General features: G+C 39.6%; 2 protein-coding genes across 2 annotated transcripts in view; both read right to left on the bottom strand.

Annotated features, from left to right (window-relative positions):
• PRODH2 (proline dehydrogenase 2) overlaps positions 1–3,551 on the bottom strand; it is a 50,035-nt gene extending 46,484 nt beyond the window's left edge. The window contains exons 1-2 of the mRNA XM_053695122.1: positions 3,059–3,551; positions 1,053–1,246 (exon numbers count right to left, since the gene is read on the bottom strand). Coding sequence (XP_053551097.1) covers positions 1,053–1,246; positions 3,059–3,430 — 566 coding nt within the window. The 5' untranslated portion in view covers positions 3,431–3,551. The remainder of the gene's footprint in view (positions 1–1,052; positions 1,247–3,058) is intronic.
• A 2,008-nt stretch (positions 3,552–5,559) lies between these two features.
• The window catches only part of EIF3CL (eukaryotic translation initiation factor 3 subunit C like), a 24,971-nt gene continuing 15,494 nt past the window's right edge, over positions 5,560–15,036 (bottom strand). Inside the window, exons 12-21 of the mRNA XM_053695038.1 lie at positions 14,528–14,653; positions 14,296–14,389; positions 13,870–14,057; positions 13,463–13,687; positions 10,168–10,531; positions 8,097–8,256; positions 7,942–8,007; positions 6,609–6,696; positions 6,284–6,449; positions 5,560–5,754 (exon numbers count right to left, since the gene is read on the bottom strand). Of these exons, the coding sequence (XP_053551013.1) occupies positions 5,669–5,754; positions 6,284–6,449; positions 6,609–6,696; positions 7,942–8,007; positions 8,097–8,256; positions 10,168–10,531; positions 13,463–13,687; positions 13,870–14,057; positions 14,296–14,389; positions 14,528–14,653 (1,563 nt within the window). The 3' untranslated portion in view covers positions 5,560–5,668. The remainder of the gene's footprint in view (positions 5,755–6,283; positions 6,450–6,608; positions 6,697–7,941; positions 8,008–8,096; positions 8,257–10,167; positions 10,532–13,462; positions 13,688–13,869; positions 14,058–14,295; positions 14,390–14,527; positions 14,654–15,036) is intronic.

Below are 15,036 nucleotides of genomic sequence, written 5' to 3'. Positions count from 1 at the left end.
GATCTCTACCTGCCATAGTGGCCCCATGCACAGAACTCTGCTTCCCAAAGCGCCCCACCCACAGACCCTTGCCTCCCATAGTGACCCCCACCCACAGACCCCTGCCCCCCAAAGCGCCCAACCAACAAAATACTGGTTAGCCATTTCCCACAAGCATATTAACCTCCCACATCTCGGAAATCCACTGGGAAATGTTATGATGTCCAGTATGATAACAGCAACATAGCCACTACAAAAATGTAAAGCTCATTCACTCGTTCTGTATCATGCAATGCTAACCCATAGTGCTGTAAAAAATCCAGCAACATCACAGATCTGTGACTGCGTACCCCCCTCTGTCACAGAGTTTCAAGATGGCAGCACCCAGTATGACAATATAGAACTTGATCAAATGGTACCAGTAAGGGTTAAGATAAGAGCAGGGCATTGAAGAGAGCCACAGGCACAGCGGACAAAATCTGCCTTATGAGTAGTAACCATTCTTGTGTAGCAGTACCCAGCAGTTTAACGTCCCTTTAATAATATCCTCTGTAACACACTAATAGATTACACCAGCAACATATCAGGAGCACTGGGATATCCAGACCCTTAATCTGTCACTTCAGCTGTTTTACTAAGTGGTGATCGTAGAAGGAAGATGGGGTATTATGCACTGAAATGTATTACTGTAGCACCCCAATCCTCAAAAGTGCCAGCTGTGCCTTGTTTTTTTACCCCAGTCCTTTATCTTATCTCCTCTTCTGTGGCCAGTTAGAGTCCCTGGACGGATTAAGCAACAATTAAGTAGCATGTTGCTCGGTCAGGGTACCAATGGCTATAATATGCTCTTGCGCCTTAGCAGGGGGTAAAGACACATTTTCAAATTTAAATTAGATGAAAAGGAGGCAAAATAAATATGCACGATATAACATTTTACAGGGTATTTAGTCAAGTTATACGCCCGTTTACATTTACCTTTAAATGTACAGAGCTATTCAGATATAGAGTATTAGACAATCTAAATTACACAGACACAGAAATTCAGAGAGCTAGTTGGATAGGGTCAGTCTCACCCACTCTTGCCCTCCCCTAGGTCCTCCTCGATGGGCACTGCCAACATGGGACGGATTTTCAGCTCTTTTAGTCTATTCACACACCGCTGGATTTCAGGTAGATTTTCGCCTGCCACAAACTGTCCATATACAGAGCCTTTCATGGCGAACTCAAAGAGGCGGTGACCCATGATACTGCGTGAGACTGACATCAACTGAAGGAGGAAACGAACGACAGGTACAGGCCGGAAGCAGCATTTTTTACATGCTTAGTGTATATTAAATACTATACTGCAAAATACCTGCACATAAAATGTTTTATAAATATTAAACAAATGTTGTTAGTTTAATATCTTATAGAAGCCCAGGGACATAACCTTAAAGTATCTCTTTAGTATGTTGATTTTTATTTTGGTTGTGGTCAGTTACAAATATAAATAAGATCCTGCACTGATAAATCAATCACTGTGTAGCATGTTGCACGGTCACAATTTTAAATTCTGCAAGACGCACTATAGCCTCGTCAGGTAAGAATACACACTTTTCAGAGTTAAAGGTGCAGTAAACCCTTTTAATTTGTAATAACATTTTTAATTTTTCTGTAATCTAACTCTGAAAAGGGACAGTCTAGTTAAAATTAAACTTTCATGATTCAGATAGGACATGCAATTTTAAACAACTTTCCAATTTACTTTTATAATCAAATTTGCTCTGTTCTCTTGGCATTCGTTGTTGAAAGCTAAACCTAGGTAGGTTCATATGCTAATTTCTAAGCCCTTGAAGGCCGCCTCTGCATTTTGATAGCTTTTCACAGCTAGACAGGGATAGTTAATGTGTGCCAGATATAGATACCATTGTGCTCAGTCCTTTGGAGTTACCTATGAGAGGGCACCGATTGGCTTAAATGCATGTCTGTCAAAAGAACTGAAATAAAGGGGCAGTCTGCAGAGGCTTATATACAAGGTAATCACAGAGGTAAAATGTATATTAATATAACAGTGTCGGTTATGTAAAACTGAGTAATGCTTTCACAATAACAATTCTGGGGTAGATTATCCCTTTAAAGGTTTTTCAATGCTGAGAACTGGAAGTGCACAGATTTTCACGAGTCTATCTGTCCATAATTAGCCTCATCTGGGGGATGAGGGAGGAAATCAGATAACGAAGTGCTAAACAATGACATTTTTGCTAAGAAAATTGCAGTTGAAAGGTATTTGATGTCTCTAAGTTACAGAAACGTGAGCACAATTATGAAAAAACAAAAAAAAATCCCTATGCACGATTCACCTATTTTGTGTGATTTAATAGTGAGTTAAACATCCCTTTAAATCAATGCAGCTGCTTAGCAGAGGTAAGGCCTGTAGGATTTTATGCGTTTAATCAGTATTGAGGGATATATTAGAATAAGCCGTCACATTCTAAAGCTAGGTGGCAGATCAAGGGTACCTTTAAAAGGAAGTCAGTACATGGCGCCAATACCCAATGACAGTAATTTAAAATAAAATACTTATGCTACACAAAAAAAGGTTTTATCTTAAAAGGAGCAGTAAATACAGTAGATTTGAACAAATGCACGATACAAAGACAATGCAATTTCACTTAGTCTGAACTTCAAATGAGTAGATTTTTTTTTCTGACAAATTTCACAGTTGTCTATTTCCACTCCCCCCTGTATCATGTGACAGCCATCAGCCAATCACTAATGCTTATACGTATATGCTGTGAATTCTTGCACATGCTCAATAGGAGCTGGTGACTCAAAAAGTGTTAATATGAAAAGACTGTGCATGTTTTGTTAATGGAAGTAAATTGGAAAGTTGTTTAAAATTATTGCTCTATCTGAATCAGTAAAGTTTAATTTTGACTTGAGTGTCCCTAGCTTGTGACAAAGATGTTAAATAAAAAAGTATACTGTAAATTCAATGACATAAAACATGAATTGTTTAGTCCCCATTTACTAATTGATTACACTTTAGTTTCTGGTTCAATTCTCTCTTCTCCCACCCATCTCCCCTTCTGTCACCCACCTTCTCAGAGTGCCTGACCAAAACTGGTACAGAACACATCCGAAATATAAGGAGCCCTCGGATCACCTCCCATCTGCTCTTTAGCCTGAATGCCTGTCCATCCGAAAAACTAATGTTCTTATCTGGCTCAGTGGACCCTGCAAGAGAAGTGGCTGCTCTGTAAGACACAGACGGAGTCCAGCACACTGGGGACAGACGAGACCCTGATCGCAAACACCTGCACAGGAGCCACATGGTTAACTCCTGGTCATAGCCAGACTGTCCTAATGCAGGGACTTCAAATAAACGTTTACTAGACCATGCAAATGAGGACACATGCCAACCAATCACAGCACAGGCTGGTGAGAAGGGGCAGCTGCCACCTGTGTACATAGGGTCATGCCTCCAGACCTTTCACCCCCTGTGATAAACCGGTTATCCTTAAAAGCTCTACAGATCTATAACCTGCATGATACAGAGAACAGGACATCCCACAAACACTATTCTCTTTAGTAGATTTGTATATATTTAAATGTACTAATCTGAAGAGATCTTTAACGTATTCAAAAATGATGGAATACAAAACAGATCTATAAATATTCTGGTACACAAACATTTACCAGAATTAAATAAATAAAAAGGATGGAGAAAGCTAAACTAATAAACCATATACATAAACATGAATTGTCCTTTACCCCAAGAGGCAACATTCTGCAACCACCTGTACATTCTTGTATTAACTACTAGTCTGGACTAATTAACTCTGTGCTGAGCTAGGAGAACAAAGTTTAAACTTCCTGACAAATTAATGATATGTAGGATGTGACCTATGGGACATTTATGTCATTTGCCTCGAAACAGCAGGACCAGCCACAACACAGGTCCCCAGGAACAAACTATTCCTATTACATAAACTATAATAATCATGCCGGCCACACTTAAAAGGACCAATAATAGAATGACCTAATGTGATAGTTTTATTATTCTACTGGTGCTTTAGCAGAACAGTGCGTTTATCCCTCTGCCAAAGGGGTTAATCACAGTTAGACCAGCAATGTACAACTGTTCCGGCTACTGAGTCAGAAGCATTTGAGTGTTTAACCCCTATTGCTTCGGTACAAGTGCAATGATATAATGTTCCAGCACAGAGCATTTTACTAATACTCTATGTCACTTTAAATGAAATGACTGAAATCTCTGGACATACAGGACACATTGAAGCCTCGGTTAAAGAGAGATCAGATTTCTGTAAAGTGATACAATAGTTTATTGTTAAAGGGCTCATTAGATACTTGTGACAATATCTAGTTGGTCAGTCCTTACAGACGCGGCACTAATCTCACTGGCCCAGCCCAGGGTGTGGGAACACAACAGTTGGCGAGAGATAAAGTCACAGGGGTGGGGGATACAGGTGCAGCCGGTCTCAGACAGGAACTTCTCATAATTCCCAAAACTGCCTAAAAACTCTCCCATAATACTGCTGGAAGAATCACATTTACTGTGTACTGATGCTCTGTACAGAAAACAAAACTGGCTACAGAGACTTTTCAATAATAGCTTAAAAAATGAAAACAAGTAAATGGTCAAAAACTTTAGCCCAGCACTGCTTCGTTCTTAAATCTAACATTCTATAAAAGGGACCGTATGGTCAAAATTAAACTTTCATAATTCAGTAAAAATATACAATCTTAGGAAACTTTCTAATTTGCCTTGTTTCTATTAGTATTCTTTGTTGAAAAGCATACCTACATAGGCTCAGGAGCACCAATGCACTACTGAGAGCTATCTGCTGATTGATAGCTGTACATACATGTCTCTTGTCTTGACTCACTTAATGTGTAGCATATTTGCTACTTCAACAAAGGATACCAAAAGAATGAAGCTAATCTAATAATATAAGAAAATTGTAAAGTTGTTTAAAAATGCTGCTGTTCCTGAATCATGAAAGAAAAATTCTGGGTTTCATGATACTTTAACTATATGACCAGAGGTGGAAAAATATCACTATATTTACCAAAGAGAAGAGAAAAAAGTAACTAGGCAGGTAAAAAAACAAACAAAAAAACAAACAAAACGCTTTATCCACTCAGTTAAATATAAGAAGAGACACAACTTACTAGTCCCTAGTAGAAACTTCAAGTCCTGACTAAATCTATAGGGTCGGGAATTTACATGACAATTAGAATGGGTGAAAATTAGAAAACAGTCTGTTATTCTGCAGATTACGCAATGAGAACCAGGTCCCTACTAAGTTACAAAATTTGAAGGGAAAAAAAAAAATAAAGAATCTAAATTAGAAAAACGGTTTGCACGACACAAAAGACGTTTTAAACAATTTAACAAAGCCCTGGTTGTGTTGGCAGCTTTCAGGTTTGCAGAAAGTGTCAACGGCACAAAAAGCGCAAACCCACGTTTGTCTCATGCAGAAGGTAAATGAAACCTAAATATAAAAAGACAAAACGAGCAGAAGACAAGAGACAGTGTTTTGCAGAGAGTAAAATGAGTCAGCAATAAGGCAATAGTTGTAGCTCAGCAATATTAAGTTTATTATGAAATGAATATTTAGTCTGGGGGTAAAAGAGCGGTCACGAATGTACTGAAAGCCGCAAGCGATCATCACAAACGCAGTGTTCAGTAGTTGCTCTGGTTCTGCTGGTCTCGCCTGTATCCTCTCCTCATGTAACCTCCCTCCCTCTTCTGGTAGGTGTCCTTCTGGTCTGCAGGGGCAAAAACAGTAAGATAAAGAACCGTTCAGCAGAAATACAGAATAGCGATTATTGTTTCCAGTAAATGTTAAATTAGTTTAGAAAATTAGCTGGGAGAGAGGACAGCCAATCAGATGCTACTGTGGGTCAGCAGCAAATAAGGTTTTTAGAAACTACAGTGTAATTAAAGGGTTGTATTTAACGCATTATGATTGGTTAGGAAAGAGCAAAATGCTACTCAAGTTTATAGTCAAGGAAAATTATTACTCAAAAAAGAAATAAAAATATTGGGAGGGAAAAGTCTCAAATAAAAGCACTGATTGATTTTAAAACAAGGAAGAGAGAAAAACGGAATATCGTGCCCTTTCAAGTCAAATACAGATTATCTCTATAAACATATTAATTGAAAATACTAGACTGCATTTCCTTACAAGTTCTTTTTTGTTTATAACGTTTCATTCGCTCTCTATAGATTTCTATTCTTTGTTAGAGAAGCCGAGGATCTAGTTCTCACCGATACGACCCTCAGTACCCTGCTCACCTCTGTTGAAGTAGCCGCCATAGCTTCCTTGCTTGTGATCAAATATTCTCTCGTTGTTCTCCACCAAGTTACCCAGTTTCTCGGCCAGCTGCAGAGCAGTGTTCTGTAGCGAGCTGGGTTCAGTTCCGTGCATCACCACTGTCTGGGAAGGTTGGTCTAAGGAGGCCTATAGAGGGAGACAAGGTGGGGAGGATATAATAAGTGGCTGCAGGTACCTAAAACAGGCTATGTTTGTGTTCATGGGTAATACGACTAAAGCATTGAGGCCTCTCGTGCATAGCTGGGGGCGGAATGAACAGATACTGGGCTTTCAGGGCAAACTTACCATGAGTTCCTCATTAATAATCATCTTGCTAATGATGCTGTGCACCATTGGAATCTCCAGTGTGAACATTTCACTTAAAATACCCATTCTGTAATAGAAGAGATCGGTTATACTTACTGATGGAAGTATGATTAACCTCTTAACTGCCAGAGGAGGGACTAATGTACTTAACCCCTCGGCTGCCAGAGACCGCTTAGAACACATTGGTGTTTAAGAAACACAATACTGTATTTTTCCCCCCACTTAATCAGTTCCCAATGACTTGCTATTCCAGATGCAGATTGCTAAATGTATAGGAAATTGATCCTTTAGGGGTTTATTCTTCCAAATGAAATAACTGGTTTTGCACAGAGGTTCCAACCATGCCGAGGGGGTTTCAATGATCAAAACCCGATATTTAATACAAATAAAAATCTAAAGGATACATTAACCATACACTTACAAGGGACGTTGACTTTCATGATTCAGATAGAGCATGCAATTAAGGAAAAAGAAAAATAAAGTTCACTGTATACGTATAAGAGTCAGGGAGCAGTGAAATTGAAGGAAATTATAAAAATGTCAGAAAGAAAATTAACTGCTCATTTCAAATTTAGAGCAAGTACTATGGCATATCCTTGTTAAAGTGATTGTAAAGTATAACACAATACTGGGCAGTATATAGAAATGTAATCTTTAAAACAGGGGCACTTTATTAACATTTTGAAAGACGCTTTGTTTTTAAAACATTTCCATCTTATAGTAAACATAATGCAGATCCGCCGCACGCATCTCCTACCTTCATCTTTCAAAATTTTAATAAATTAAAGTGCCCCTGTTTTTAAGATTACATTTCTATACTGCCCAGTACGGTGTTATACTTTACAATCACTTTAATTATCTATTTTTGATTATGCAAATCTCCTTTAAAAGGGACACTCAAGTCAAAATTAAACTTTCATGATCCAGATAGAGCAGCAATTTTAAACCACTTTCCAATTTTTTTCCATAAAAATAATGTGCAGTCTTTTTATATTTATTCATTTTAAGTCACTAGATCCTACTGAGCATGTGCAAGAACTTACAGAATATACATATATGCATTTGTGATTGGCTGATGGGTGTCACATGATACAGGTGGAGTGGAAATAGACAGAAAATAAAATCTACTACTCATTTGAAGTTCAGGCTAAGTGCTTTTGCATTGTCTTTATATTATGCATGTGTTGCTTATGCAAATCTACTGTATTTACTGGTCCTTTAATACTCTGCAGCTGATAAAACAAGCCATTTGAAACATTTTACAGTATGTGGTCTCTTTAAAGGCATTTTCAATGACAGACATGTTTCTTACCGGATAGAGTCATAGACGCTGCTGTACGTAAAGAGGTAAGTGCGCAGAGATTCCTCCTGGATCTTCCTAGAAAGGGAAATTAGTAGGAATGGTAAATCTGGTGATCAGAAGAAACCAAAGCTCAAATCCACTCAGTACAGCTTTCCCTCCCTCACCTGATCAGCATGTTCCGCACTCGCTCAGCCTCTGGGAAAAGATCCCACACTTTGCCATTCATCTTCTCGTTGATTATGAAGTTTTTACATGTCTTCCAGTCTCCCATCTTCATCGCTTTGGAGGCAGCGACTACGTGCTCTCTCATGCTCTCGGGGGGACCTGTGAGATAAAAAGGTACAGATAAGCCCCACATGTGCATTACAAACACACTGATATACTCAGCACTGCATCATATATCGGATTTTATAAAACATATGTCCGGAGTGATTCTTGTGCCTCCCCCACAAAAGGAAACGGGCAAATCAACTAATCAAAGCTTTTGCTGCAGCTGTTGATTGGATTATACATTTGTATTCTCAACAAAAAAGAGCTGCTGAGCAAACAGGATAGGAGCAGTTCATTTTTTACACCAAAACATTACGATTATCCATGCAGTCTTAGGGTCTCCTTTTACCATCTAGTTATAACTAAAAACAACATTTAAAGAGACACTGCACACTAGATTTTTCTTTGCATAAATGTTTTGTAGATGATCTATTTTGCAACAATGTATTAGTTTTGATTATTTTTAATAACATTGTGCTGATTTTAAAGTGAATGTCAATTTTGATGCTAAAGTGCTCGATTAAAAACAGGGGCACTTTAATTAATCAAAATTTACATTTCACTCCTGTTGTGAAAAAAAACTTACCTTTTAATCTTCACAGCAGCTCCAGCTTCCTCCGGTCGTTGCAAGCCATTTCTGACGTCAGAAATGATGGATAGGTCATCCTCCAATCACGGCTTCCCCCCCGGGGAATCGGTGTCTGATTCAATTGGAGGAAGCCGGATTCCTCATTATAGACCCAGGTAAGTTTTTTTTCTCAACAGGAGTGAAATGTAAATTTTGATGAATTAAAGTGCCCCTGTTTTTAATCTTATTTTTAAAAGCCAGGCATTTTAGCATCAAAATTGACATTCACTTTAAGACTCCTAACCAAGCCCCAAAGTATCAGATGTACACGCGCGTTTAAATAAAAAGGAGCAAATCTGAGTCTGTAATGTCTTTTTATAGTCAGTATAAAAACTAAATAAGTTTTTATGCTGGATTTTAAGATCATTATCTGTGCATATTCTTATTTATAACAGTGTCTATTGCATGCAGTTATATGAAAATTGGTGTACACTGTCCCTTTAAGTTCTATTAGCTTACTATTGAAATATCAACCATATTTAAATAGGATTTACAATGTTACCCCCTGGCCTCTTATGGTTTATTGTATAAAGAGCACAGAAGCAAGAGTGGACAGTTTCCCAGGACACATTTTAAATAACAATGACACCATGAGCTAGCTTTATCCAGCCCTTCTCCCATCGACTGCAGGTTCTCACACGAGAACAAGCAGTCAGGATTTATCAAGCAGTGGTTATTAGACCGTTGCTTCCCCTACCCTCTTGCCCACCTCTTAGGTGGAGAATTTCAATCTCCCCGGTCTCATTGACGGGATAGATTGACAGCTCCTGCCCGCGTGTGATTGGCCGTTTCCTATGGGATGGGCACTCCTTTCATATCAGCACTTGAATAGGATACCAGCTCTAATCAGCCGTTTATACTTCTTTAGCATGCCCCAAATTCCCTAACAAAAACATAAATGTATGCTCACCTGATAAATTACTTTCATGGTGGTGAGAGTCCATGAGACCCCCCTTTATGTCTTTTTAGGGTTAATTTTTACTTTAGCACATCTTTTTTTCCCCTGCTCTTTTTATGGCTCTTATTCCTTTTTCTTGCCTCACTTGCTTGGCTATAAGTTAGACTGAGGTTTGTGTGAGGTGGGAGGGGTTTTATAGGGCTCTTGGGGTTTGGGATTATTTGCCTCCTCCTAAAGGTAGAGAAGAGTAATTCCCAGGAGTAATGGAACATGGACTCTCACCACCTGTATGAAAGAAACACTAATTCCCATTCAGTATTTCCATATTCCTATTTACTATAATCTTCACAAGCCAATGCTCTTCCCTTTTTCTGCTAACTCATCATCTGAATTCATTAGAGTACATCTACTTTTCATTGAAAGGAGAAACCCATCTCACCCAGCAAAGGTTGCCTCTCGCCCACACGCAGCTGGTGATGGAACTGCTTGCTAATCATTCTCCTTCTGGCATCAAACTCATGTGCCGCCATATAGGGGATCTCAAGCAGCATGGCAGACACCAGGTATACACATTCTAGCAGTTCCAGGTTTATGTGCATGTGGAATGGGATCTGTCGCCTCTTTTCTATCTTCTCCTGCTCCTGGTTCCTCTCCTGCATGGTCCTCATCAGCAAACCCTGACCCAGCAGCTCCTTGGCTCTGCCGCTCGACTGGATGTCAAGCAACGCATTATGGGCATCTCTGATCATTCCCTGTCTGAAGGCACAGATACCTAGCTGCACCATGGTACGGTTATACAAGATCTAGAAGAATAATAGATAAAAGAAATAAAAATAAATTAGTAATGTCACCATCAGTACAGATTACAAAACACTGATTTCCAATGACTAGAAAGTCAGATTTTACTTTTATTAAAGATTTAAAAAAAAAACTCTGTTCAGTGTTGGTAATGTAGAGAAACTTTAAACAAGTAAGAAAGAAATTCACTTGGCTAGCAAAGCAGGAATTCTGTGTTTAACCCCTTAATGACCGAGGACGTGCAGGGTACGTCCTCAAAAAAAAAGGCAGTTAATGCCTGAGAACGTACCCTGCACGTCCTCGGTTTGGAAAGCAGCTGGAAGCGATCCTGCTCGCTTCCAGCTGCTTTCCGGTTATTGCAGTGATGCCTCGATATCGAGGCATCCTGCAATAACCATTTGTAGCCATCCGGTGCAGAGAGAGCCACTCTGTGGCCCTCTCTGCACCGGACATTAACGGCTACCTTCGTTGGTGGGTGGGAGCCGGTGTGGGAGGTGGGTGGCGGCCATCGATGGCCTTTGTGATGCGGAGGGGGGCGGGGACGACCGGGGGACGCGCACGGACGCGCGCGCACGGGGAGGCCGGGCGGGCGCGTGCACGGGGAGGGAGCGGGTGGGAACCACTACGCTACAGAAAATGTTTTTGTTAGAAGTGGGGATCAAAGGGGTTAATATGGTTTTTTTGGTGATCGGTTTGGCTGGTGGGGTATTGGACTGTGGGGGGGAAGCTACACTACAGAAACAAATAGTAAAACATAAAAAAAAAAACATTTTTATTTGCAAACTGGGTACTGGCAGACAGCTGCCAGTACCCAAGATGGCCCCAATAAGGCAGAGGGGGAGGGTTAGGGAGCTATTTTGGGGGGGATCAGGAAGGTTGGGGGCTAAGGGGGGACCCTACATAGCAGCATATGTAAATATGCTTAAAAAAAAATTATTATTTTTTTTTATACCTTTTATTTTAGTACTGGCAGACTTTCTGCCAGTACTTAAGATGGCGGGGACAATTGTGGGGTGGGGGAGGGAAGAGTGCTGTTTGGGAGGGATCAGGGGGTGGGATGTGTCAGGTGGGAGTCTGATCTCTACACTAAAGCTAAAATTAACCCTGCAAGCTCCCTACAAACTACCTAATTAACCCCTTCACTGCTGGCCATAATACACATGTGATGCGCAGCAGCATTTAGCGGCCTTATAATTACCAAAAAGCAACGCCAAAGCCATATATGTCTGCTATTTATGAACAAAGGGGATCCCAGAGAAGCATTTAAAACCATTTGTGCCATAATTGCACAAGCTGTTTGTAAATAATTTTAGTGAAAAACCTAAAGTTTGAAAAAGTGAACAATTTTTTTTTATTTGATTGCTTTTGGCGGTGAAATGGTGGCATGAAATATACCAAAATGGGCCTAGATCAATACTTGGGGTTGTCTACTACACTACACTAGAGCTAAAATTAACCCTAGAAGCTCCCTACATGCTCCCTAATTAACCCATTCACTGCTGGGCATAATACACTTGTGGTGCGCAGTGGCATTTAGTGGCCTTCTAATTACCAAAAAGCAAAGCCAAAGCCATATATGTCTGCTATTTATGAACAAAGGGGATCCCAGAGAAGCATTTACAACCATTTATTCCATAATTTCATGAGTTGTTTGTAAATAATTTCAGTGAGAAACCTAAAGTTTGTGAAAAAATTTGTGAAAAAGTAAAATAATTTTTTTATTTGATCGCATTCGGCGGTGAAATGGTGGCATGAAATATACCAAAATGGGCCTAGATCAATACTTTGGGATGTCTTCTAAAAAAAAATATATACATGTCAATGGATATTCAGAGATTCCTGAAAGATATCAGTGTTCCAATGTAACTAGCGCTAATTTTGAAAAAAAGTGGTTTGGAAATGGCAAAGTGCTACTTGTATTTATTGCCCTATAACTTACAAAAAAAGCAAAGAACATGTAAACATTGGGTATTTCTAAACTCAGGACAAAATTTAGAAACTATTTAGCATGGGTGTTTTTTTGGTGGTTGTAGATGTGTAACAGGTTTTGGGGGTCAAAGTTAGAAAAAGTGTTTTTTTCCATTTTTTCCTCATATTTTATAATATTTTTTATAGTAAATTATAAGATATGATGAAAATAATGGTATATTTTGAAAGTCCATTTAATGGCGAGAAAAACGGTATATAATATGTGTGGGTACAGTAAATGAGTAAGAGGAGAATTACAGCTAAACACAAACACCACAAAAATGTAAAAATAGCCTTGGTCCCAAACGGACAGAAAATGGAAAAGTGCTGTGGTCATTAAGGGGTTAAAGGGACAGTCTAGTCAAAATTAAACTTTCATGATTCAGACAGGGCATGCAATTTTAAACAACTTTCGAATTTAATTTTATTATCAAATTTGCTTTGCTCTCTTGGTATTCTTAGTTGAAAGCTAAACCTAGGTAGGTTATGCTAATTTCTAAGCCCTTGAAGGCCGCCCATTATCTCAGTGCAATTGACATTTTTTCACAACTAGAGGGCATTAGTTCATATGTACCATATAGATAACAGTGTGCTCACTCATGTGGAGTTATTTATGAGTGAGCACTTATTGGATAAAATGCAAGCTTGTCAAAAGAACCAAAATAAGGGGGCAGTCTGCAGAGGTTTAGATACAAGGAAATCAGAGGTAAAAAGTATAATATAACCAAGTTGGTTATGCAAAATGGGTAATAAAGGAATTATTTATCTTTGTAAACAAAAAAAAATCTAAGAGTAGACTGCGCCTTTAAATTTATTACATTTTTTTTTTTTTAAATCTTAACATTATAACATTAAACAGTTGGCTGTCGTAAGTGACTGGCAGCCCAGGGATTAATTCTGCATCACACTTTACAGTGACAACCTCCCTCAGCTGACGGTTAAAGAGATGCACATATTCTGCCTGTTACCTGCACTGGGGGGTCTGCATGCTGAATGTTGTCCTGCAGATGAGACATAAGCATGAGGTCCCTGGCCTGGAACCAGCGGTTGTGCAGAGCATGGTGGTAAATGTGACACAGGATGGCACAGGTCCTGATTCTGTCAGTCCGGTCCTTGGCATATATATATTTACACAGCCGGTCCATCAGTAACGCACTGTCCTCTGCTTCATTCTCTGCTTGGTCCTGCTCAGACTAAGCAAACAAACATAAGATAAATGGTGTGAGGTTATAATTGTACATAAGAGGACAGACGCATGAACATTTTGTTATAAAATCACCACTTATGTCTGTGGTGCTGTACACAAAAGATCAACTGAATGAGATAAAAGAAATATCAGTACTTAAGTTAGGTAGAGACCTTCCCTATTGTTTACCTTAGACTCCTGCCCGGTGCTGAGCTGCTTCTGGTGAGCTTTGTAGTCAAACTTGTAGTAGGTATGCATGATCCTCCGGAGATACACCCTGCAGATCTCGTCTGTGTTGCCCTTATCCTCCAGATACTTCTGTACTCGCTGAATCACCTCGCACACACGAGCCTCGTCCTTCAAGTTATCCACATACTCTGGAGAGGACAGAGAAACACACCCTAAGGCTACAGAGAGCTCTGCCACATAAAACACAACCATTTAACAATACTTTATAAAACTCAACTAAGGCTTTGCCTTCTTATAAAATTGGCTCCCAGAACTTTGAAGCCCACTATGGTATCCCCAGGGGTTAATTCTGCTATTACAATTTACAGGACAGATGTGCATATTCCCTGCAACATACAGAGCAGGTGCTACTTTTTTTTTACATACCCTGGGAGTGAGGATCTGTGTTCTGCATGATTTTGGTAAACTCCTCGTCCATCCTTTCAACCAGTGTGAGAATACAGCCACGGACACGCAGGGGCTGAGAGAGTGAAGGGATAGCACAATCACTATATGTTTAATAAAACCGAGCGCTGCTGTAAGTGGTAATGTGAATCCATTAGAAGGGACAGTTCTGTGTCAGGGCACAACCGCATTAGATATGTTAGAGGTAGGATACCTGCTCAAGGTTTATCAGATTCTCCGAGTCCTCAGCAATGTTCTCTCCAATAAACATGTTGGGGTGGTCAAACAGGATGTCCAGTAAGTCGTGGAGACATTCCAGACACTTCTTCCACATGTCAGCCTAGAGACAAGACAGTCAAGAGGGGTCCAGCAACCAATACACCCAATGCAACGAGACAAGAATGCAGTTCAACTACAAATCCTTTCCCACTTGAAGAGGTTCATACGTCACAGTTACCCCTTAAAGGGACACTAAACCCAAATTTGTTTCTTTCATGGTTCAGAGAGAGCAGCAATTTTAAGCAACTTTCTAATTTTCTCCTATTATCCTTATTATTTTTCTTCGTTATCTTGCTATCTTTATTTAAAAAAAGCAGGAAAGTTTCGGAGTCAGCCCATTTTAGGTTCAGCACCCTGGATAGCGCTTGCTTATTGGTGGCTAAATTTAGCCACCAATAAGCAAGCATAACATAGGTTCTGAACCAAAAATGCGCCATCTTTAAA

Source organism: Bombina bombina, chromosome 11, assembly GCF_027579735.1.
Source record: "Bombina bombina isolate aBomBom1 chromosome 11, aBomBom1.pri, whole genome shotgun sequence".
NCBI classification, from domain to species: Eukaryota; Metazoa; Chordata; class Amphibia; order Anura; family Bombinatoridae; genus Bombina; species Bombina bombina.
Note: the sequence above shows the minus strand (reverse complement) of the source record. Positions and strands in the feature narration are given on the sequence as shown.